Raw genomic sequence first — 23,546 nt, forward strand, 5'->3', positions numbered from 1 at the left:
ATCAGAATCTAAGACATGAGACAAAATAGTGGAGAATTTGACATTGCTGCTTAATAATATGTTAACCTCTTGAGCATTAGAGAACTTTTTTTTACCATTATTTTCTTTATCATATATTTTTGATAGACACAGAATCTGTTTCAGAAGTCAGTGGGTCACATGACATGGAAGCTATTGAGAAAAAAAATCATGATTTCTGCATTTTAATATATTAATATTCATATTCATATAAAATAGAGGAAGCACTAAAGTACAATAAACATAGCTGTGTTTCATTCGTCCAGTTTACTAATACAGTCTGCTGCTGGAGTCACTGGGCCCCATGTCATGGAAGATATTGAAAGAACTGCAATTCTTTTGTATTAATATATTTATGCTAAGTAATTTGATGACAGTCCCTAAATCAGTTTCCAGCGATTCAGTGCCATGTTCTGGGAGGTGAGCTAACCATCCTCCTGCTGCTCACACTGGGTGAACCTCAGTAAAGTCGCGGCTGGACTCGAGTAGAGCTTAGAATCAAGCCCGACCCGAGCCTGTGCACGTTGTGTCCGAGCCCGGCCCGACACATTGAATGTAATTATGAGCCCGAGACCGATTTAAACCCGACAACTGTTTAATACGTGGACTGTTATAACTGACGTTCTCGACTACAATTGCGCGTTGTTTGAACTACAGAAATCGTAATGAATAATGCAACAAGTGCCGCACTTAATGCACTCGACAAAGCCGACAAATGTTATTATCACGGCCCACGACTTGTTTAAAATGGGTCCACACCTCCGACTTTCCTCCAAACCTGCTCAAAGTTAATTCTACTGTTTTTATTTTTTTCTTTACATCTTCATGCTCCATGTTGCACTTAAGCTACACAATCAGTGATGCCGGTGTTGTGCCAGAAAACGACTGCTTGCCAAAAAACGACTGACCCCAACGGGAACGCCCATCGGGGGTGTTACTGGTCTCTCCACAGCAAATGACTGCTCCCGACGGTAACGCCCACCGGTGTGTTACTGCAGTCCACAGCAGAACTGCGAGGATATGTTGTATTGAGAAGTGGGCTGTCATTCTGTCATACGCTACAACTTGTCTTTAAATAAACAATCATGAGATGAGTTTTGGTGGTATACTTTTATTGTCGTTGTTGTTTATGCTGCTGCTGCTGTTGTAAGATAATAGCAATTTAAAAAAAATATATATATATTTTGTAACGTGACGTGAATTTACACCGTTTTAACCTATAAATGAAGTTATAGCCGACTTAAATTCGTTTTTATGATTTTAGGAGGATAAATAAATACGCTCATTATCAAGGATCCACAACAAGTATAGTTATACATTGGTCACATCAATATCATCCCTGAGTTAGTGTCTGACTGCCCCCTGTAACTCAGGAGGGCAAAGGGCAATATTCACAAACATTTTTGGGAGTGATAATAGAGGGTAACAGGTGTATGTACAGTGAATTTGGTCAATGTCACCCTTTGCACTCCTGAGTTACAGGGGGTAGTCATATTTTGGCAAAGCCATGCCAAAAAGTGACTGCCCCCTGTAACTCAGGAGTGCAAAGGGCAATATTCACAGAATTTTCTGGAGTTATAGTAGAGGGTAACAGGTGTATGTACAGTGAATTTGGTCAATGTCACCCTTTGCACTCCTGAGTTACAGGGGGCAGTCATATTTTGGCAAAGCCTTGCCAAAAAGTGACTGCCCCCTGTAACTCAGGAGTGCAAAGGGCCATATTCACAGAATTTTCTGGGGTTATAGTAGAGGGTAACAGGTGTATGTACAGTGAATTTGGTCAATGTCACCCTTTGCACTCCTGAGTTACAGGGGGCAGTCATATTTTGGCAAAGCCTTGCCAAAATGTGACTGCCCCCTGTAACTCAGGAGTGCAAAGGGCAATATTCACAGAATTTTCTGGAGTTATAATAGAGGGTAACAGGTGTATGTACAGTGAATTTGGGCAATGTCACCCTTTGCACTCCTGAGTTACAGGGGGCAGTCATATTTTGGCAAAGCCTTGCCAAAAAGTGACTGCCCCCTGTAACTCAGGAGTGCAAAGGGCCATATTCACAGATTTTTCTGGAGTTATAGTAGAGGGTAACAGGTGTATGTACAGTGAATTTGGTCAATGTCACCCTTTGAACTCCTCAGTTACAGGGGGCAGTCATATTTTGGCAAAGCCTTGCCAAAAAGTGACTGCCCCCTGTAACTCAGGAGTGCAAAGGGCAATATTCACATAATTTTCTGGAGTTATAGTAGAGGGTAACAGGTGTATGTACAGTGAATTTGGTCAATGTCACCCTTTGCACTCCTGAGTTACAGGGGGCAGTCATATTTTGGCAAAGCCTTGCCAAAAAGTGACTGCCCCCTGTAACTCAGGAGTGCAAAGGGCCATATTCACAGAATTTTCTGGGGTTATAGTAGAGGGTAACAGGTGTATGTACAGTGAATTTGGTCAATGTCACCCTTTGCACTCCTGAGTTACAGGGGGCAGTCATATTTTGGCAAAGCCTTGCCAAAAAGTGACTGCCCCCTGTAACTCAGGAGTGCAAAGGGCCATATTCACAGAATTTTCTGGAGTTATAGTAGAGGGTAACAGGTGTATGTACAGTGAATTTGGTCAATGTCACCCTTTGAACTCCTGAGTTACAGGGGGCAGTCATATTTTGGCAAAACTCCTGAGATTCAGGGGGCAGTCATATTTTGGCAAAGCCTTGCCAAAAAGTGACTGCCCCCTGTAACTCAGGAGTGCAAAGGGCAATATTCACAGAATTTTCTGGAGTTATAGTAGAGGGTAACAGGTGTATGTACAGTGAATTTGGTCAATGTCACCCTTTGCACTCCTGAGTAACAGGGGGCAGTCATATTTTGGCAAAGCCTTGCCAAAAAGTGACTGCCCCCTGTAACTCAGGAGTGCAAAGGGCAATATTCACAGAATTTTCTGGAGTTATAGTAGAGGGTAACAGGTGTATGTACAGTGAATTTGGTCAATGTCACCCTTTGCACTCCTGAGTTACAGGGGCAGTCACTTTGCCAAAAAGTGACTGCCCCTGTAACTCAGGAGTGCAAAGGGCAATATTCACAAACATTTTTGGGAGTGATAATAGAGGGTAACAGGTGTATGTACAGTGAATTTGGTCAATGTCACCCTTTGCACTCCTGAGTTACAGGGGTGTCTGTGGCGCTACGGCTGCTTTCATTAGGCTCAAACAGCGCCAGTATGCCACAGTTTATATGATGATAAGTATTTGTGAGACAATAAAACATGGGCCATGGAACAAGGGACATTATAATGTAAAAATCTGCCTATTTTGCATGCCAAAAAATGATTCATGCCCCTGGTATTATATGTGGACAGATATTTTTGCCCCAGAATGACTTTAGACCACTCAGCAGAGTGAGATTGACAAGATTTGACCCCAAACTGTTCTTTATACCACTTGAAAAATGAATAAAGGGACATGACAACGTAGAAATCTGCCTATTTCACATGCTAAAAATTGATTCACACCTCTGGTACTGCACAGAGATGGATATTTTTGCTCAAAATTAATTTATATCACTCATCAAAGTTTGAGTATTTTACCTTGTAATGATTGAATTCATAAGTTTTGAGAAAAATAAGGATTTATTTATTTATTTTTTAAATCAACACCAGCATTTAATTTTTTCTCAAAAAGCATGTAAAAAACAACAAATAAATGAAATGAGAAAGACTGCAAACACAGTCCAAGCGTCCTTTTGCTGCAAGGCCACCTCAATCCACAGGTCAAGTCTTTAATACAGAATACATTTTCAACGATGCATACATTTAAAATGTCTCAATGACAACAGCATTGAAAAGTAAGTCCACATCAAGTTTAGCACAAAAATGAATTGAATCACAGATTTAACATTTTAAACATTACACTGCAATCTTCTGTGTTGCAATTAAATAACATCAAAAGTGACTTGGAGTGCAGTAGCTGCACTGCAGGCTCGAGGCAACGCATTTAAATAAAGGCTTTTTTGTTCAGAAGTTCTTGGGCAAAGTTATTTGTTCTTCCTTTCACACTAGACTCCGCACTGGGTTGGTCACTAATCACAAACTATACCTCTATGTACAAATAGTATACAAAACACAACTTGAGAGAGCCATTTAAATTTCAACCATCAAAGCTCAGAGAGGATCAACTTATGCCATGACATCAATCAAATCCAAACTCAATAGCTTCAAACAAACAAACAAACCAAACAACAAAAAAAACTTGAAGAACAGATTTTTCTATGCATCCATGAGACAAATAAAACTGCCCACAACACAAAAAGTTCGATACAGTCATTAAGATAAGGCTGTTAAGACCCAGTCATACCAACATGCAACATTAAGTGGTCGTTGAAATAAAAACAAATTGTGGGAATGATGCAAATGAACGAACAAATTATGGGGGGAAAAAAATCGAACACACACGAGAGGTGAGCTGTTGCTTTACAGTACTCTGTACCCTGTTTGTTCCTCAAATATATGAAACCTGACAAATTGACAAAATTGTCTCTGACAGCAAAGTCACAATACTGAGGACTATTAGGGAGATTGAAAGACATACAGACCATGCACTCTCCCCTCCACACTACCATCCACACTAACATGCACTCTCCCATCCACCGTGCACTCTCCCATACACTCTACCATCCACACTACCATGCACCACACACACACTACTTGCATGCTTCACACACATACGACCTCCTTCCGTTTTTGGGGTACTTGGCACAGATTTTGTGGAACCATCGTAGACACTTGTCACACCCAATCTAAAAAAGAATGTGAGTGATTATTACATTGTTAGGAATTTGTGATATTTAGGCATTTTTTATTTATCAAAGCCGAATTTAGGAAGGACGGGTAAAAAACACTTACCCACAAAGTGTCCCCTGTGTTCTCCCCACAAATACGACAGAGGTCTGTCAGGTCATCTTGCAATACAAAGAACAAGGGTCAGTCAGTAATATTTGTCAGAGGAATGGTATATTATAATTTGAAAAGGAGATTTAAAGAAAACCCACCTGTATTCATCAGCAGAGAGACCGCTATCTCCTCCCTTATACTGTTGACACTGGATGGTGAAGTGTCGAATACCAGAGGCAACCCATTCAAGATGCATTCAGCAAACTGTGAATAATAGATGCCAGTGCCACAATGTATTTACTGTATGTATTATGAAAATGAACATCAACCAGACAAAAAATGGTGTTATTTGACCATGTAAGTGTGTAAGTAACACATAACAATGAAATCCCTACATACCACACTACTTTACATTATTTCTCCTACATATCAATATCTTACACATCTCTTACATCTCAAATAATATAATGCCATTGTCCATATTTATCAAACATGCTTGTGTGTTACAACAAACAGTTATTGTAAGCAAGGTTCAGAGCAATGATAAATAATGTTCTTCATGTTATAATTTACCTTCAATGCAAAAGCCCCACAAGACGTGGCATCTTGCTGAATGGAGTGGGTGTTTGTTTCGCACTCCCACCTTGAAGGATTTAACCCCCTCTGTCTCATTAACGATCTAACAACACAATGAGAATTTATTTGAAATTACCCATTTAAGCAACTACAATAGCTGTCTGTTTCATAGTCAACATGAAAGAATGATTAATATATTACCTTGTGACATCCTTGCAGTGACCCACTGCCTTTTTGTTTTCCCCCAGTGGGTCCAGAAAAAGGCTCTTCTTTTGTGCTGGTAAGATCACCTACATGATACAAATTCAATAAATATGCCGTAACAACACCTGTGTAGTGAAATACACATGCACACACAAACACACACACACACACACAGACACACACACACACACACACACACACACACACACACGCACGCACACACACACACACACACACACACAAATTGTGTTGGGAAGTTACCACCAGCATCCAGTGATGGGCCTGATTGACCACGCCCAATATGAACTTGTACAGCTGTGGGACAATCTGTAACATAAGATAATAAATAAAAAATGTCTTGTGATATTTTTATCTTGAGCTGTATTGATTAGTACAAAAACATGAGAGAATATATTTTATTACCTTAATTTTGGGCTTCTTCCCCTCCCAAATCCTTGTTATTTCAAATGAGTTCACTGCAAATGCCCTTGTGGTGTTGTTGTGATTGTATCTCTCCACAAGTTTTTTGAGATATGCATTTATAACCTGTAATTTAAAAAAGAAAGGTTAAACCCCTTTTTGCAGGGCAAAATATAAAAAAGATAGAAGGAAATGTGTGTGTCTACCTGAAAGTATTTACAATAGGGAAATCAATGTAAAGGAAAAGAGTGTTAAAACCCCACCTCACTTACAAACTCCATTTGAGGACCCGTGTTGAAAAATATAATATCGTTGTAAAATATCTTGTACAGGCCCACTTTGGAGAGAAGGATGTATGGTCTCTTCCCCTCCCAAGCATCTCTGACATCTGGAAAAGAGAAATTTAAAGTTGTAGTGATGAAATTCTGTCAGGACATATTTATTTGATCTCCAAAATAAATTGGCCTTTTGGACAAAATGTTGCTTTCCTATCAATTCTACTGTATGTAGTCACGCATTCAAACCAATCCAAACCTATCTATCTATCTATCTATCTATCTATCTATCTATCTATCTATCTATCTATCTATCTATCTATCTATCTATCTATCCATCCATCCATCCATCCATCCATCCATCCAAACACACGCACACACACAAGCGTGCTGACAGGGTTGTCCAATGTGGAGTTTGAGGATGTAGGGGATGTAGCGTTTAACCTGAAATGGCAGCAGTCCTCTTCAGGTCAGTGGACGCTGCTGCTGGTGGGGCAGAGGAGGACGCTGCTGCTGGTGGAGCAGTGGAGGACGCTGCTGCTGGTGGAGCAGTGGAGGATGCTGCTGCTGGTGGGGCAGAGGAGGACGCTGCTGCTGGTGGAGCAGTGGAGGATGCTGCTGCTGGTAGAGCAGTGGAGGATGCTGCTGCTGGTGGGGCAGAGGAGGACGCTGCTGCTGGTGGAGCAGTGGAGGACGCTGCTGCTGGTGGGACAGTTGAGGATGCTGCTGTTGGTGGAGCAGTGGAGGACGCTGCTGCTGGTGGGGCAGAGGAGGACGCTGCTGCTGGTGGAGCAGTGGAGGACGCTGCTGCTGGTGGGGCAGAGGAGGACGCTGCTGCTGGTGGAGCAGTGGAGCACGCTGCTGCTGGTAGAGCAGTGGAGGACGCTGCTGCTGGTGGAGCAGTGGAGGACACTGCTGCTGGTGGGGCAGAGGAGGACGCTGCTGCTGGTGGAGCAGTGGAGGACGCTGCTGCTGGTGGGACAGTTGAGGATGCTGCTGCTGGTGGGGCAGAGGAGGACGCTGCTGCTGGTGGGGCAGTGGAGGACACTGCTGCTGGTGGGGCAGAGGAGGACGCTGCTGCTGGTGGGGGATCACTGGGTGATGTGGTACATGGGCCAGAGGAGGTGGAAGAAGTGGAAGCTGAACTGATGTTATGTGGTACTTGGGGCTTTTGTTCGATGTACTTTTTGAGATGGTCAGTGCTGATTTTCAGGAAAATGCGCTCCTCCTCATTTTTAAGATCAGCACTTTTATTCTGAAGCCCAACAATGGTGAAAGGCCCCAAGTAGTCACGCTCCAGCTTCCCTCCCTTTCACTGCTGGCTCCTCACATTTAGCCTCCACACTCTGTCCCCCACATTGAATTGTGGGGGGTCTAACAGGCTACGCTTCTTTTTCTCTCCTTTGCCAATAGCATCCCGAGCAGCCTGCAGAGCATCACTGAGCTGGAGGATGTCGTCAGTCGGGCTCTTGATCCCCACCGCCGTTTCAATGCTGCTGTCAATCTATTATAAGACTTTTATGAACACCACATAATACTATAAATTTCGACACATGAATAACTTAAAGCCACTAGTTACAACAGAAAATACCATGTACTCCTCAAGGACCTGGGATGGGTACCGAGCTTCCCTGCCAAACATCAAAAAGTATGGTGAATGTTTTGTAGTAATTTGGGTCTTGGTCCTCAATCCAAACATCACAGCACTGAGATGCTCGTCCCAGGTCCCTGGCCTTTCCCCAACAAGTTTTCTCAGTGCTCTGAAATGGAATGGGAAAAGGAAAAGTTCTTTCACAAGTGCTTAAAAATATTTGCAAATCTATTACAATGTGGCTGTCTGTACATGTATATTTATTTGTTGAATACTATTTTGTGATCACCTTCAAATTATTGTTAGCAAAATACATAAATATTCACTCATCTATACGAGTTGATATGATAATTGAAAGGAGAACATTCAGTGCAAGCCCTATGCCAGAAAATATACCTAATATGCAGCAGCGTTACTCACCTCCACCAGCCCATTTGTTTGGGGATGGTAGGGGGCACATAGGCTTCTTTTAATACCAAGGATTCTGCAAATGTTCTTGTTTATCTTTGAGTGTGAAAGACATTGCATACATTGAATTATCATTTCATTGTTCGAATTTCAGTATGCTTCACAAAATATTGCTTTTAGCTACATCATAAGTAATTTCATTGTACCTCATTTACAAATTCCTTCCCTTGATCAGTGAGGATCCTCTTAGGAGCCTCAAACTGATAAAAGAATTGCAGGATGCAATCTGACACCTCATTAGCCCTTTTTGACTTCAGAGCATAGGCCTGTGGCCATTTTGTGAGATAGTCAATCATGACACATATGTATCTGTTTCCACTGTCTGTTGTCGTCAGTTTTCCAATGAGATCCATCCCAATCAGCTCAAAGGGGTGTGTTACCTAGAAGACAAAACATTTCAATTCACTACTGTCTTCACATACAGATATGAAGCTAAGTGAAAGTTCAGACAGGAAGACTATGTCTTTAAGCTCGCCTCAAAGCCCTTTCCCTGTTTTCCCACTATCCTCTCTCTTCACCCTTATTCTCATAATTCACCTAATCACAGTCTGCCATCCTCTTTCTCTTCTACCAATCAGTCATTACCATCAAATTTAAAAGTTCTCTCTCCTGTCATTCAGCCGTCATTTCAGCAAAACTCTCAGCCCACCTCCACCCCTGCACCACCTCTATCACGATACAGACTGTCTTAATCTGGTTCTTCAACCAAGAAGTTCCCTCATCAGGCGACTTCAAGCTTCCCTACCACCACCAGTGTCTAGGCCCAGGGGGGATATAACTACTTCAGATGCAAGCTTCTCATCCCAGATCAGTTTACTCAGCTGGTCTACTCCCCGTGGTCTAAGCGCCAAAGTTTATTTTGTGCACAATAAATGTAATTTCATCTTCATCTTCAAATCTGGCTCTCTTGTCGTAAATAGTCTGTCCTGATTTAAATGTTATAGATGAGGATAAGCTATTGGAACATCTGCCTGGACAAGAAATTAAGCTTTGTACAAATTCATGCAGGACACGGAAGTCATAAATCCCAGCTGTAGTCCGCTGACAGCCAGCTGTTTAGTCTTTACCCAATCACAGTCATTCTCTCGCAATAGGTGGTGTATTTAAATCTAGGCTGTTACACTGATCTCCCCTTCACACTGCTGCATTAACTACAAGGCTGATGACAAAGCTTGCCTCCGCCACCCAAGCCTCCACTTGCTCAATCTGAGTATAAAATGGCTCTGTGTAGTTGTATGTAGTTGCTTCTATTCCAATCCGGAGGGTTATGCATTGCGCTCCCTAGGAGTGACAGCATTCACGTCAAATCCAGCGAACTTTCAGGAGTGGAGCCCTCAGCACCAAGTCTAACTATACCATTTGTTGCAATAAATGGTTTTGATCTATGACTAAAGTGTTCCTGAATGAAGAGGACAAAAAAGATATCACATAAGACAAGCACAGAGCCAGACAAAATGAAAAGAAAGTATACAGGGACAAGTTGAATGAATTTTGGGGGGAAAAAAAGGATATTTTACAATGATTGGTGTGTATGTCCTATCCTCCTTGATTGGAGGTCCACTGGCTTGGCATTCCACACACTGTGCCACCTGTACAATAAGATGGGAATAAGGTGAAAATACTGTGCAGATACACAGATTACCTGAAGCATTGTCTGAAGAGTACATTTGAACAATAAGAGTATTTTTGTCTTTACAATCTATGTTAACTTTAAGCACTATTAAAGGCGAATTATTATTATTGTTTTATTAATTATAGATCTATTTACAGAATTGAAGTACATTTAAGATGTAGTGCAGATAAGGGCTTCATTGGCCATGTTAGATACTTACCCATGTTTGAATGTCTTCTGACATGCCAGGCCAGTAGAACCGCTTCCCAATGGCATCCAGAGTTTTTTTTTGGCCACAATGTGCCCCAGTGCTGCTGGAGTGGAAATCTCTGAAAATTTCCGCAGCCTTTTCTGCGCCACACACCACCTCAATGGCAGTGCCCTTTTTAAGGTAGTGCAGCTTTCCATCTTAGGGGAAAAAACAGGCCATATTAGATCATTAAATAAAGCTTCAGCTGAGAAAAAGAATAAAACACAGCCTCAAGCACACCATGCAACATGAAATTCAGTAAATTTAGGCTAATTCTTCAAACTAAATGGAATTACTTCTTCATGATTGAACATTGGGTATTAGAGTTTAAGTTTTTGCATTCCCCCTGCTTTTATTATTTTTAATTGACTGCCCTCATTAACTCAGGAATGCAAACGTACTGTACTTGCATCTGGCGCCCTTTACTGTCACTCCAGAAAATTCTGTGAATTATCACCCTTTGCAATCCTGAGTTACAGGATGCAGTCACTTCTCAGTGGGGCCTCCCTCTGAATCTCAAGTCTGTCACTCCTGCATCACCTGGTTCTCCACCGTACAATAAACTACATCGAATGCATATTAGTGATATCTTTTGTTTATAGTTCATGGTTCTCACAGGCTATGACCAAACAAGAACAAAAAATTAATAAGAACCTTTTCATGAGATGAAATCTATCTATCCTAAAGAAAATTAGAGCAGATACTCAAGGTTTTAATAATATTTAGCCTCAGTGGCGGTTCTAGACCAGTTTTAATAGGGGGGGCCAGGTTGGGGCCGGCTTTTCTGTTAGGGGGCACATACAACCCGGAAAAAAAGATAAATCCCTCATTCAGACAAAGCAGTGTTTACAATTTCAACAATTTTGATTGTGTAGTAAACTGCTGAGACATTTTATTTCTGCCTTTCCCTTCAGAACAAAATCATTGCAAGAAATCTGTCATTGTATTATTAATGCAAACTCCCTGTCAGGGGAGCCACAGGGGGGTCCAGACTCAGAGTTACGGGGGCACTGGCCCTGTTGGCCCCCCCCTAGAACCGCCCCTGTTTAGCCTACACTGTTTTGTCTGGTTAGCTTGACTAATGAGACTGGCAAATTACTGCTAATGCTGGAGAAAAGTAGCCTATATATTCTGTGTGGGTCATAAAACCGTTAACATTGTTTTACCTTGCACATCAAAAGTGTTGGCCTTCCGACGAAAATTGTTTTTTTCATTTTTGGACAATCTAGCTGGATATGTAGCAGTGGTTTTGTAGTCATATATCTCTTGGTAGAGTCTCGTATCCATGGCTAATGGCTAGCGTGATCACTTAATGAGCAGTTAACCTTTGCAATAGCTATTCATCTGTGGTGACCACATGACCCAAAGCTTTCTGTATTAATTTCCTTATCCGCGTGTCTTCCTATCAATAAACTATGCAATTATTATAATTATTATTATTATTATTATTATTATTATTATTATAGACAATGGATGGATGGATATTATTGTTATTATTATTATCATTATTATTAATATTATTTGACTGATTAAATAAACGCGTATGGATGAAAGAAAACAATTGGTGAGTGTTACAGTATAACTTTATTTCAACTTGGACAGATTAATAACGACAAAAACAGACAGTTTTGAAGATGAAGATGAATTCCATTTACTGTGCACAAAAATGAACCTATACACTTGGACCCTTGGGGGTGGACCAGCTGAGTTAACTGATCTAGGGATAAGAAGGCTGCATCTCATGATGAAATCTGATGAAATCATTAAAACTAATTTAAGTCGGCTATAACTTCATTTATAGGTTAAAACGGTGTAAATTCACGTTACGTTACAAAATATTATGTTTTTTTTTTAATTACTATTATCTTACAACAGCAGCAGCAGCATAAACAACAACGACAATAAAAGTATACCACCAAAACTCATCTCATGATTGTTTATTTAAAGACAAGTTGTAGCGTATGACAGAATGACAGCCCACTTCTCAATACAACATATCCTCGCAGTTCTGCTGTGGACTGCAGTAACACGCCGGTGGGCGTTACCGTCGGGAGCAGTCATTTGCTGTGGAGAGACCAGTAACACCCCCGATGGGCGTTCCCGTTGGGGTCAGTCGTTTTTTGGCAAGCAGTCGTTTTCTGGCACAACACCGGTAACGCGTTACTAGTTTTGTCATTTTCCTTAGTAAAAAATATATATTTTGCTTTCTTCTAGCGTCTCGAGGAGTGACATTACGTACGCGAGAAGTCACGTTTTCCAGCATGAGGACACTCACGTGTCAGACCACGCAGAGACACAAATGCAAACACCAATGGAGGGAGGAGAGAGATGCGCGTTTTCTAGCTGGAAATACAGTCATTATTTTGAGTGAATAAAAAACAAAACACAAATGTTTGATCAGTGGACCGGCCCGGCCGAAGACAGTGGCCTGTTGCAGCCTTTGAACGCAGCATCATTACACAAACTGTCCGCGACTCACAGCGAGAGTGGGTTCACTCGATTACTAACCTGGCATAGCTGGTGTTGCATCAGTGGGCGGAGTTTGCCATCAAATTAATGTAAAATAAGCACATCGGTATACGGGGTAGATTAATCAAGTGGACCTAACATGTCCCCTGTCCCTAGTGGATGTTATGCCTATGACACCGAATATACCGACATGGCCAAAATGACGTCGGTTATTGTCGTAAATTTCGGTATCGGTAAATTTTCGGTTTATCGCCCAGGCCTATGTCACATTGTCATTTAAATCAAAGAGAAGCTTTTTTCAACATCAAATCAAGGCTTGACTTACAGTCAAAATTATAAGACTTTTCAGAAACCGGATCAGCTGTATCCAATGTACGACCAGGCAGACCAAAGGTGACCTCACCATCAGAAGATCAAAACATCTAGCTGTAGAAAAGCAACTTCATCTCAGAGAATGAATCTGCTGAAGACTCCAATCAGTAAGAGTCTGCTGTTGTGATCTCAGAGGATGAGTAGCAGTTTCTAAACCACTTTCCAGGATTAGAATCAGTCTGGTGCTGTAACAGCTGAAGAGCATCAGTGAGGTCCAACACTGATGTTAGGTGTTCAGGTCTGGCTCTGTGTTGACCAGTCAAGCTCTTCTACACAAAACTGTATGTGAATGTGGCTTCTTTATGCACAGGGACATGTTTAAACAAGAATTGCTATAAATGCTCATAAGCTCACATCAGGGAGGACAGAAGTGTCCAAATATTTTTGGCCACACATGCCATCTCTCTGTCACAGTCACATCAGACGTGTTAATGTTTCTGCCCTCTGCTGCAAGTCAGTGATGCAGTTTAGCCACAACCACAATTTCTTTTAAAAAATGTTTCTCTAGTTGCAACATAAGATAAATTAATTTTTGATTTTTGTTGATGCAGTCCAGTCTAGAAGTGTACGCAGTAATTGTTAAAAAAAGATCAGGTCCTATGACTCAGGTCAAAGTCTTTTGTTTTATTGTCTTTTTTTATCAGAGGACTTTGGCTGAACAGCTTCGTAGTCTGAGCAGAGAACCGACTCAGAGTTACAGAACAGGTAGGTGCCTTTCAGGGGCGGACTGGGGTTGAGATTCAGACCGGGAGCTTGGTTTGGAGAGGCCTTGTATCCGATCGCATGACGGATGCAAGTGGAACCGTAATTTTAACATGAATACTTTATTTGCACTATAATAACTGCAGGAGGACGATGGGCTTATTGTTTCTGTGTGACTGGAACTGGAACATCAATATATGACATCTTAATATAATTCTATGCAAAGACCTATTGCCAACCCAGTCCTGCACACTGCACCTGTACCTGGCACTCTTTCTTTGGTGGTTCCTGCTCCACTTTCCGTCTCCTCTTCCTCCTCCTTCTTCTCCTCCTCCTCCTCTTCCATCTCCTCCTCCTCCTCCTTCTCCTGTCCCTCCACATCTGTCTCTTCCTCCTCCTCCTCACTCCTATGACTGGCATTATCCTGTCACTCTGCATCAACTCCATGACTGACACTGGCCTTGTCAGCTAATAATAACAATAACAGCAACACATATAAATGTTATGGCACTTTTGCAAAGAATTCCCAAAAATCAACAATAGAGCCACACAGTGTGTGTGTGTGTGTGTGTGTGTGTGTGTGTGTGTGTGTGCAGACACACACACACACACACACACACACACTGTAAATGAATTACTTTTATTAATTAATGTATTTTTCTTGAGCTGGTTAAAATGGCTAAATATTAATGTAGAAACAGAACAGGAAAACAGGATGTATAACCTATATATTCAAATAATATATTTTTAACTTTGAACACAGACTCTCTCCTGAAATATGTTTTCTTTGCAACAAGGACATTTGTGCGTTTTTCTGGTCAGCCAGTATGGATTTTATTTTTAATTGATCAAACAGATGAAGGATTTACGCAGGTATGGTGTAACATTGCTGAGGCTACCTTTAATGTTCTGTGTTGGTTTTACACAATCAGGATTTCTGCCTTTATGTTTTTGTGGCGTTTATGTTTTGAGCCCTGTCAATATGTGACGGACAATAAAGTTTTTTGAATCTTGAATCATTAGCTAGCAACATCATCACCAAGTTAGCAAACACACATGTCGGTGCTGTGGAACTTCTTCTGAGTAAAGGAGACAGATAAAACACAAGCCATCTGCAATCTATGCAACAGGAGCATCTGCAAACAACACAACAGTGATTGTGAATTCTGAATTAAGACATTAGCTGAACTCACAAATTGCAGAAAATGCTAAATATCGGCCAATCCGATCGGCGTACAGCCTAGTTCTGTGTGCCCTGAACACATCCAAAAACACAAACTAGAGTTCACAACGGGCCTGAAATTACCACCACCACTAAAAGCTCTGTTCATATGGAGCATTTAGCTGCATCCTGTATTAACCGTTTTTTTCTTTTTTGCCCTTAATTTTTCTGCTCCACCCATCTCTATTCGGCTTCTTTCTTTTTAGCATGTTTGCTAATTTGAATTTATCCCGCTCCTCTTTCTTATTGTTCTTTTATTAAACAGGAATGACAGACTGAGCGGCTGAGCCAAACACATTTCAATAGAAACAAGGATCAGCTCAAGTTGGGAGGGGCCGCTCGTATCCCCCCTTAATATGCAAAATATTAGATTGACCCAGTCTGACGTTCTGACCTGATGCCGTTTCATGGGGTAAAAAAACATTCCGATCACCGGCCGGGAATACTCCCGAACCTCCCGATGGCCAGCCCGCCCCTGCCACCGGCCCACTGGCCCACCAGCCCACCGGCCCACCAGGGAAATCCCCGGTGTCCCCGCAGGCCAGTCCGCCCTTGGTGCCTTTTATTTGTTAGATATAGCTTCATTTCAGTTTTCACGGCGCTGTCACGACCTTTTCATTTCAGTGAATGTGACATTTTACAATCTGGAGTAAAATCTTTGATAAGTGTCTTTGACTCATTCATATAAGACGTCTTCCAGCTTTGACTTGTTTCATGTATGTTGTCTCAGAGGGTTCCACCATCTCTAAGAATGGTGACATTAGTTGGTGAAGACGTGGTGTTGCCGTGCTGCCTGGAACCTCCCCTGGATGCTGTTTCAAGGAGCGTGGAGTGATTTGTCCATGTGTGGCATGAAGGTCGAGACCACATGGTGAACCAAAACCCGTCTTACAGAGGACGAACTTCAGTGTCCATCGACAAACTGAGGCAGGGAGACCTTTCACTGCTTCTGTCTGCAGTGAAACTCTCTGATCATGGACTTTACAGATGCTACTTTCCGAAAAAAAGTCAAGAATCCACTGTTGAGCTCGTTGTTGGTGAGTCAGCATGTGATTCTTTTTGTCCATAATGCTCCTACATAATGTTTAAAGCCACCATGTGTAGAATTTGTTCTCCTCTCTTCCATCATCAGGTTCTCTCTCCACACCTGTCATATCAACGACTAAATACAACAGCAGTTTTATAGATTTACAGTGTGAGTCTACAGGCTGACCAGTATCCAGAACCTGAGGTGTTCTGGCTTGACGGTGAGGGAAACCTCGTCTCTGCTGGACCTACAGAGACAGTCAGAGGTCCTGAATTTCTCACTTTTTCATTTTGTATCAGCTGAAAAATGTCATGTTGTTCTTTTATGTATTCATGGAGCCATCTTCTTCTGCTGTTCCTCGTCTGATCATCGTGTTCCTCCCTTTTGTTTGCTTCCTTATTCTCTCTGCACTTGTCTTTGCTGTTTGGAAACTGAGACGAAACAGATGTCGTAAGTTACACATCTGATTTAATTGATTGTTAATGTCAAACACTGTCGTATGTTATTGACCGCTGTAGCAGAAGTCTGTTTGAGTTCTACCATCACTTCTGTTGTGTTTCTGTATCTTGTTCAAGTCTCATGGATAAAAGCAGGTTTAAAGTGTCAGTTCAACAGTGTCTTTCATCTGTTTGTGTGCAGAAAACAAGAAGCACCAGGACAAAGGACCTGAAGAGGGAACAGAAGAAACAGAGCTGCTCGTCAATGGACAGGAGAACATGGAGGATCTGGATGATGGAAAGTTAAAGGAGCAAGTGGAAGAAAAGATGGCTATGACTGATGTGATTTCAGTGTTGACAGAAAAGAAGCTAGAACTCGAGCACAACAGAGACAAACTGATGTCTCAGATAGAGAGGCTGGAAACAGAGAGGACAGAGAATGAGAAGAAACTTAAGTCATTTTTGCACATAAATAAAGATAAGCTATTAGATATGAGACAGCAACTGGACAACAAAAAGAAAGAATATGATAAACCTTTACAGAGAATCGAGGGAGGAATACAGATAACTGCACTGCATGAAAAGTGGGATATATATATATATATTATTATTTTTTTTAATTATTCATTCATTTATATTTATGATATCATCAAGGACATGAATGAATTTATTGAGGAAAGGAACATTTGCCAGGAAGGTGTTTATTCAAAGAAAGAGCTTTATTAGCACAAACACAATCACACCACAACTATGTACAAAGCATAATCTGCCCACACAACAAACGGGAAGCTGACGAGAAGCCCAAAATCCTACAGCAGCGCGAAGTGTCTGTTTTTGCAGACGTCTGTGGTGCGCTGCCCTGTACTTTGGAATCACCTCTCATGTGACTGCAGCATGGCGCAGAGCTCGGTGAGCTCCTGGCTGCGAAAGGACGGAGGTCGCACAATTCATCCAGACACCCCGCCATCTTGTGCCGTCTTCCTCCTCAGACATCAGGTCCATGGCGGCGCACTTCCAAAGGTCCACCTCATCCTCAGCTAGCACACTGTCTCGCTTCCAGCAGCTGTAAAAACAATCAATAAAGACGATCAGTACTGCGCGATGCACTGCGTGTGGATACAACACATCTATTATTTAATAGAATTATAGTCACATTGACCAAAAACGGATCTAATCTAATAAATCTTACCCTCTTTGTCCTCGATCGACTCCAAGCTGAACTCCTGACAGCGTCCGCCTGCGATGCAAGATCTGCTTGTTTGTTGTCCTGCGTACTGTCTCGTAATGTCTTACAGGCAGCTGGAAAACTATTAAAAAGACTGGTATGAATAAAGAAACGTAAGTCACAGTAAAATTAAACAAGGGAGAAAACAGTAACAGTTACTTACACACGTTGGCGTCATTATCGGCATCGTGTAAATCTGGACTTTCAGACGTTGCTCCGAGCTAATAGGAGGTCACGGCTTTGTTATGAGGCGAGGTTAGTCTGTGAAAACAAAATGCTCGCAGCGATAGACCTCCGTGTCCCTCTGCGGCAGCGAAGCTCCGTCCGTCGGCGACATTATTCGTGGCGACCCAGCAAAGCTCCTCCCGTCCGTGCAGGCCTCTTCTTGACAATGGCCGTGCCGCTAGCCTAGCTCCTCCCTTAGCCGAACTTGCTTTGTGTCCATTAAAACACAAACACTTCCACTGCGATGGAGAGTCCAACTCACACATTCACAGCACGTCGTCCGACAGTTTACAGTCTGTTAGTGATAAAACACGACACTGACGACACACACAGTCCACTGTCAGCTGCTCGACGCCATTAACTCTCCGCTCCTTCTTCCTCGTCACTCACGCTCCGGTCTACCCGGAAGTGTAAAAACTCTTACAGGTCATGAACTCTCACACATAATAAGAATTACTGCTTTTAAAACATTCAGAACCTATGAAATTATAGAAATACTTTTATCGTTTTATCTTTAACTTGTCCCCAGAGAGAGAGAGAAAACTTTTATTTCTTTTTTTGATTTTAATATCTTGGTTGTCTCAAAATATTTCATGCAAATTTTAACTTCTTAACAACTGGCGTTTTATCTTTAACTTGTTCCCAGGAGAGAGAGAGAGAGAGAAAGAGAGAGATAAAAGAATAAATAATATTTCTTACATAGCATTGGCCATTGCTAATGACATACACAGTAATTAATCTAGCATACTTTCATTAGATAAATCAATTCAAGCTAAAATATAAGGGTCTATAATTAGGCTATACTGAGCCTCATCTATACCAGAATTTCTTAAAATGAAGTTAACACCTTTTAGAAAAAGGTCACCTGGGGTAAAACTCCCCCTGCTACCCTGATTTGCATTTGTATAGCTCACAGCATTTTCATTAACATGTTAAAGCCTCCCCTAGAATCAGGGGGAGGGGGGTCATGGGGGGACAACTGCCAAGCAAGGCCCACGTCAATTTCTGACAATTCACGGCAGTTTTCGGTGTTGCCTGCAAATTGCTGCGTGCAGTCGCAAACCTGAAACCGTCAATCTACAGTGCCGCATACTGACGAAAATCCCACTTTTCATGCAGTGTGATGATATTATCACAACAATAACAGAAAGGATGAAGAAAGTAGAAAAACAGGCTTGGGAAATGAGCGAACAACCTGAAGACACAAAACAGACGAAGAGATGAGATTCATCACCAGTCAGATCAGTCAGAGAGCAAAGAGGAGGCAGTCAGAAATACTGATGTGTATCAGCTGAGACACAACCCAACCTGCATTTCTCTGACAGTCCAGCAGGAGGCAGCAGCTCACATGGAGAGTCCAGCACAGCAGAGCAGATTGTGATCACAACAGGAGATGATGGACGACACAGTGGAACACTTTAAATGAATAACATTCAACAGGGACACTTTTTTTTACTGCAAACTCTCTCATGATAAAACCTTTCTCCTTTTTCATATCGTGTTTTATAGGCTTGTCTTCACTGAGTACAATGTGACACCAACTGAAATATATTTTTCTAATAATTGTTAGGGGTGGGCAGATCGATCCAAATATCGATAGTATCGATACCAAGGTGAGTATTGGTATCGGATCGATACCAGCGTGATGAGATCGATATTTTTGTTGTAGTTTCTCTTCTATAAATTCAGCAAATCACTTGTATTTCTTCACAGAGTTTGTTTGAGCGCAGCGGTCCTCTTCACCTCTCTCACTCCGCTCACTCAGGTTCACTGTAACTGTAACTCAAAAATATATACTTATATTAAGATATATAACCTACCTCAAGAATATAATAACCCTTTTGTGTATCTGTTGAAGGAACATTAGTATTCCTATTTAGGCTACATGCAGGTTAGAGATTTAATATGTTAAATAAAGTACAAAATCATTAATTGATCAGGAATTTTCAAGTAAAAAGTATCGGTATCGGTATTGGTATCAGCAATACTGGCCTTGTTTTTACTTGGTATTGGATCGATACCAAAATTTGCAGTATCGCCCACCCCTAATAATTGTCCAAGTAATTTGGTTGTACAGATGTTATAAACCTCCTCCTTGAACCTGCACCTTATCGTGGTGGAAGGGTTTGAGCACCTGAATGATCCTAGGAGCTATGTTGTCCGGGGCTTAATGCCTTAATGCTTAACAGGTCCTAGGTGACTGGTCAGACTAAGATCGGTTCTAAAGCCCCTAATGAAGAAATTAACAACGAGGAAGTGTACGTCGCCCCGATTGGCGTCACCGGGGCCCCACCCTGGAGCCAGGCCTTGGGTTGGGGCTCGCAGGCAAGCGTCTGGTGGCCGGGTCATTGCCCACGGGACCCGACCGGGTGCAGCCCAAACGAGTGACAAGGGCTTGCCCTCCAGTAGGCTCACCACCCGCAGGAGGGTTCAGAAGGGGCCGGTGCTAAGTGATTTGGGTGGCGGTCGTGGGCGGGAGCCCCGGCGACCCAATCCTTGGACGGTGACTCTGGCCATGGCGACATGGAATGTCACCTCGCTGGGGGGGAAAGAGCCTGAGCTAGTGCGGGAGGCTGAGCGGTTCCGGCTAGAGATAGTCGGGCTCACCTCCATGCACAGTCTGGGCTCTGGAACCCAACTCCTTGAGAGAAGCTGGACTCTCTCCTATTCTGGAGTTGCCCGTGGTGAGAGGCGGCGAGCTGGTGTGGGCTTGCTTATAGCTCCCAAGCTCAGCCGCCATGTGTCGGAGTTTTACCCGGTGAACGAGAGGGTCGCTTCCCTGAGCCTTCGGGTCAGGGATAGGTCTCTCACGGCTGAACAGCAGTGCAGAGTACCTGGCCTTCTTGGAGGCCCTGGGAGGGGTATTGGAGAGTGCTCAACCGGGGACTCCGTCGTTCTACTGGGGGACTTCAACGCCCACGTGGGCAGCAACAGTGTTACCTGGAGGGGTGTGATTGGGAGGAACGGCCTCCCCGATCTGAACCTAAGCGGTGTTTTGTTACTGGACTTCTGTGCTAGTCACGGTTTGTCCATATCAAACACCATGTTCAAGCATAAGGATGTCCATATGTGCACCAGGATGCCCTAGGCCGGAGGTCAATGATCGACTTTGTAGTCGTATCATCTGACCTCCCGGCCGTATGTCTTGGACACTCGGGTGAAGAGAGGGGCTGAGCTGTCAACTGATCACCACCTGGTGGTGAGTTGGGACCGCTGGCAGGGGAGGAAGCTGGACAGACCTGGCAGACCCAAACGCATTGTGAGGGTCTGCTGGGAACATCTGGCGGAACCCTATGTCAGGGAGGTCTTCAACTCCCACATCCGGGAGAGCTTTGTCCAGATTCTGAGGGAGGTTGGGGACATTGAGTACGATTGGACCATGTTCTCCACTTCCATTGTTGACGCGGCTGTCCGGAGCTGTGGCCGTAAGGTCTCCGGGGCCTGTCGTGGCGGCAATCCCCGAACCTGGTGGTGGACTCCGGAAATAAGGGATGCTGTCAAGCTGAAGAAGGAGTCCTATCAAGCCTGGTTGGCTCGGGGGACTCCTGAGGCAGCTGATGGGTACTCGCAGGCCAAGCGTGCGGCAGCACGGGCGGTCGCGGAAGCAAACATTTGGGTCTGGGAAAAGTTGGGGAGGCCATGGAGGAGGACTACTGGTCGGCCTCGAAGGAAATTCTGGCAAACCATCCGGCGCCTCAGGAGGGGGAAGCAGTCCTCTGCCAACACTGTTACAGTGGAGGTGGGGAGCTGTTGACCTCGACTGGGACATTGTCGGGCGGTGGAAGGAATACTTCGAGGATCTCCTCAATCGCACTGACACGCCTTCCATGGAGGAAGCAGAGGCCGGGGGCTCAGAGGTTGACTCATTCATCACTCAGGCCGAAGTCACTGAGGTAGTTTGGAAGCTCCTTGGTGCCAAGACACAGAGGGGGGATGAGATCCGCCCTGAGTACCTCAAGTCTCTGGATGTTGTGGGGCTTTTTTTGGTTGACACGCCTCTGCAGCATCGCGTGGCAGTCGGGGACAGTGCCTCTGGACTGGCAGACCGGGGTGGTGGGTCCCCCTATTCAAAAAGGGGGACCGGAGGGTGTGTTCCAACTATCAGGGGATCACACTCCTCAGCCTCCCTTGGAAAGTCTATTCCAGGGTACTGGAGAGGAGAATTCGGCCGATAGTCGAACCTTGGATTCAGGAGGAACAATGCGGTTTTCGTCCGGGCCGTGGAACACTGGACCAGCTCTATACCCTCTGCAGGGTGCTCGAGCTTTCATGGGAGTTTGCCCAACCAGTCCACATGTGTTTTGTGGACTTGGAGAAAGCATTCGACCGTGTCCCTCATGGCATTCTGTGGGAGGTGCTCTGGGAGTACGGGGTCGGAGGCACTCTATTAAGGGCTGTACGGTCCCTGTACGACCAGAGCAGGAGCCTGGTTCGCATTCCCGGCAGAAAGTCAGACCTGTTCCCAGTGCATGTTGGACTCCAGCAGGGCTGCCCTTTGTCACCAGTTCTGTTCATATTTTTTATGGACAGAATTTCTAGGCGCAGCCAAGGGCTGGAGAGGGTCTGGTTCGGGAGCAACTGGATTTCATCTCTGCTTTTCGCGGATGATGTGGTCTTGTTGGCTCCTTCGAGCCAGGACCTCCAGCATGTCCTGGGGCGGTTTGCAGCCGAGTGTGAAGCGGCTGGGATGAGAATTAGCACCTCCAAGTCCGAGGCCATGGTTCTCGACCGGAAAAAGGTGGCTTGCTCCCTTCGGGTGGGGGGAGAGCTCCTGCCTCAAGTGGAGGAGTTTGGTGCAGTGGCCGCAGTAATGCGGTCTTTGTATCGGTCTGTCGTGATGAAGATAGAGCTGAGCCGAAAGGCGAAGCTCTCGATTTACCAGTCAATCTATGTTCCAACCCTCACCTATGGCCATGAACTTTGGGTCATGACCGAAAAAATAAGATACAAGCGGCCGAAATTAGTATCCTCTGCAGGGTGGCAGGGCGCTCCCTTAGAGATAGGGTGAGGATCTTTGTCACCCGGGAGGAGCTCGGAGTAGAGCCACTGCTCCTCCACATCGAGAGGAGCCAGCTGAGGTGGCTCAGGCATCTGTTGAGGACGCCTTCCTCGGGAGGTGTTCCTGGCATGTCCCGCCAGGAGGAGACCCTGAGGAAGACCCAGAACACGCTGGAGTGACTATGTCACTCGGCTGGCCTGGGAATGCCTTGGGATCCTCCCGGAGGAGCTGGAGGAAGTGTCTGGGGAGAGGGAATTCTGGGTGTCCCTGCTCAGGCAGCTGCCCCCGCGACCCGGCCCCGGATAACGCGGAAGAAGATGGATGGATAGATGGAGATGTTATAAACTTTATTTACTTTTTATTTTCACCAATTTTACAAATGTCCGAAACGTTATTGCAGCAGTGGGTCAATCAATCTGCAGGGACTCAGCCTGGGACTGGAGTGTGGTCGGTTCAAATCCAGCACTGACTGTAGACTAGTAGCTGGAAATGAACCAGTTACCTAATTTGGACAAATCTTATATCCAAAAAAGGGATTTTAAAAGGTACTTCTTATTAAAGGGAGTGCTTTGGAGTTATGT

General features: G+C 43.8%; 2 protein-coding genes and 1 long non-coding RNA gene across 3 annotated transcripts in view; 1 reads left to right on the top strand and 2 right to left on the bottom strand.

Annotated features, from left to right (window-relative positions):
* Nucleotides 1-4,419: 4,419 nt before the first annotated feature.
* On the bottom strand, nt 4,420-6,372 carry LOC115590428 (sentrin-specific protease 1-like). Its single transcript, XM_030431783.1, has 8 exons — nt 6,364-6,372; nt 6,095-6,217; nt 5,933-5,998; nt 5,669-5,757; nt 5,465-5,570; nt 5,050-5,155; nt 4,904-4,959; nt 4,420-4,797 (listed from the first exon to the last, which is right to left on the bottom strand). Exons 1-8 carry the CDS (start codon nt 6,370-6,372, stop codon nt 4,702-4,704), a joined length of 651 nt encoding a protein of 216 aa, XP_030287643.1. The 3' UTR covers nt 4,420-4,701.
* A 2,248-nt stretch (nt 6,373-8,620) lies between these two features.
* On the bottom strand, nt 8,621-10,759 carry LOC115589875 (uncharacterized). Its single transcript, XR_003985613.1, has 3 exons — nt 10,258-10,759; nt 9,943-10,014; nt 8,621-8,805 (listed from the first exon to the last, which is right to left on the bottom strand). It is a non-coding gene; the product is annotated as an uncharacterized LOC115589875 (long non-coding RNA).
* A 5,652-nt stretch (nt 10,760-16,411) lies between these two features.
* Nucleotides 16,412-23,546, top strand: part of LOC115590429 (butyrophilin-like protein 2) — a gene marked incomplete at its 3' end in the record, with an annotated part of 8,407 nt that continues 1,272 nt past the window's right edge. Inside the window, exons 1-3 of the mRNA XM_030431785.1 lie at nt 16,412-16,529; nt 16,719-16,971; nt 19,292-19,374. Coding sequence (XP_030287645.1) covers nt 16,412-16,529; nt 16,719-16,971; nt 19,292-19,374 — 454 coding nt within the window. The remainder of the gene's footprint in view (nt 16,530-16,718; nt 16,972-19,291; nt 19,375-23,546) is intronic.

Source organism: Sparus aurata, chromosome 10, assembly GCF_900880675.1.
Source record: "Sparus aurata chromosome 10, fSpaAur1.1, whole genome shotgun sequence".
NCBI lineage: Eukaryota > Metazoa > Chordata > Actinopteri > Spariformes > Sparidae > Sparus > Sparus aurata.

What these genes read in the sequence shown, in the direction of transcription:
- LOC115590428 (XM_030431783.1), bottom strand. An exon ending in CCCATCACTGGATGCTGGTG is followed by an intron (nt 5,758 to 5,932) that starts GTAACTTCCCAA and finishes TGTATCATGTAG; the next exon opens with GTGATCTTACCAGCACAAAA. An exon ending in CTCTCTGCTGATGAATACAG is followed by an intron (nt 4,960 to 5,049) that starts GTGGGTTTTCTT and finishes TTGTATTGCAAG; the next exon opens with ATGACCTGACAGACCTCTGT.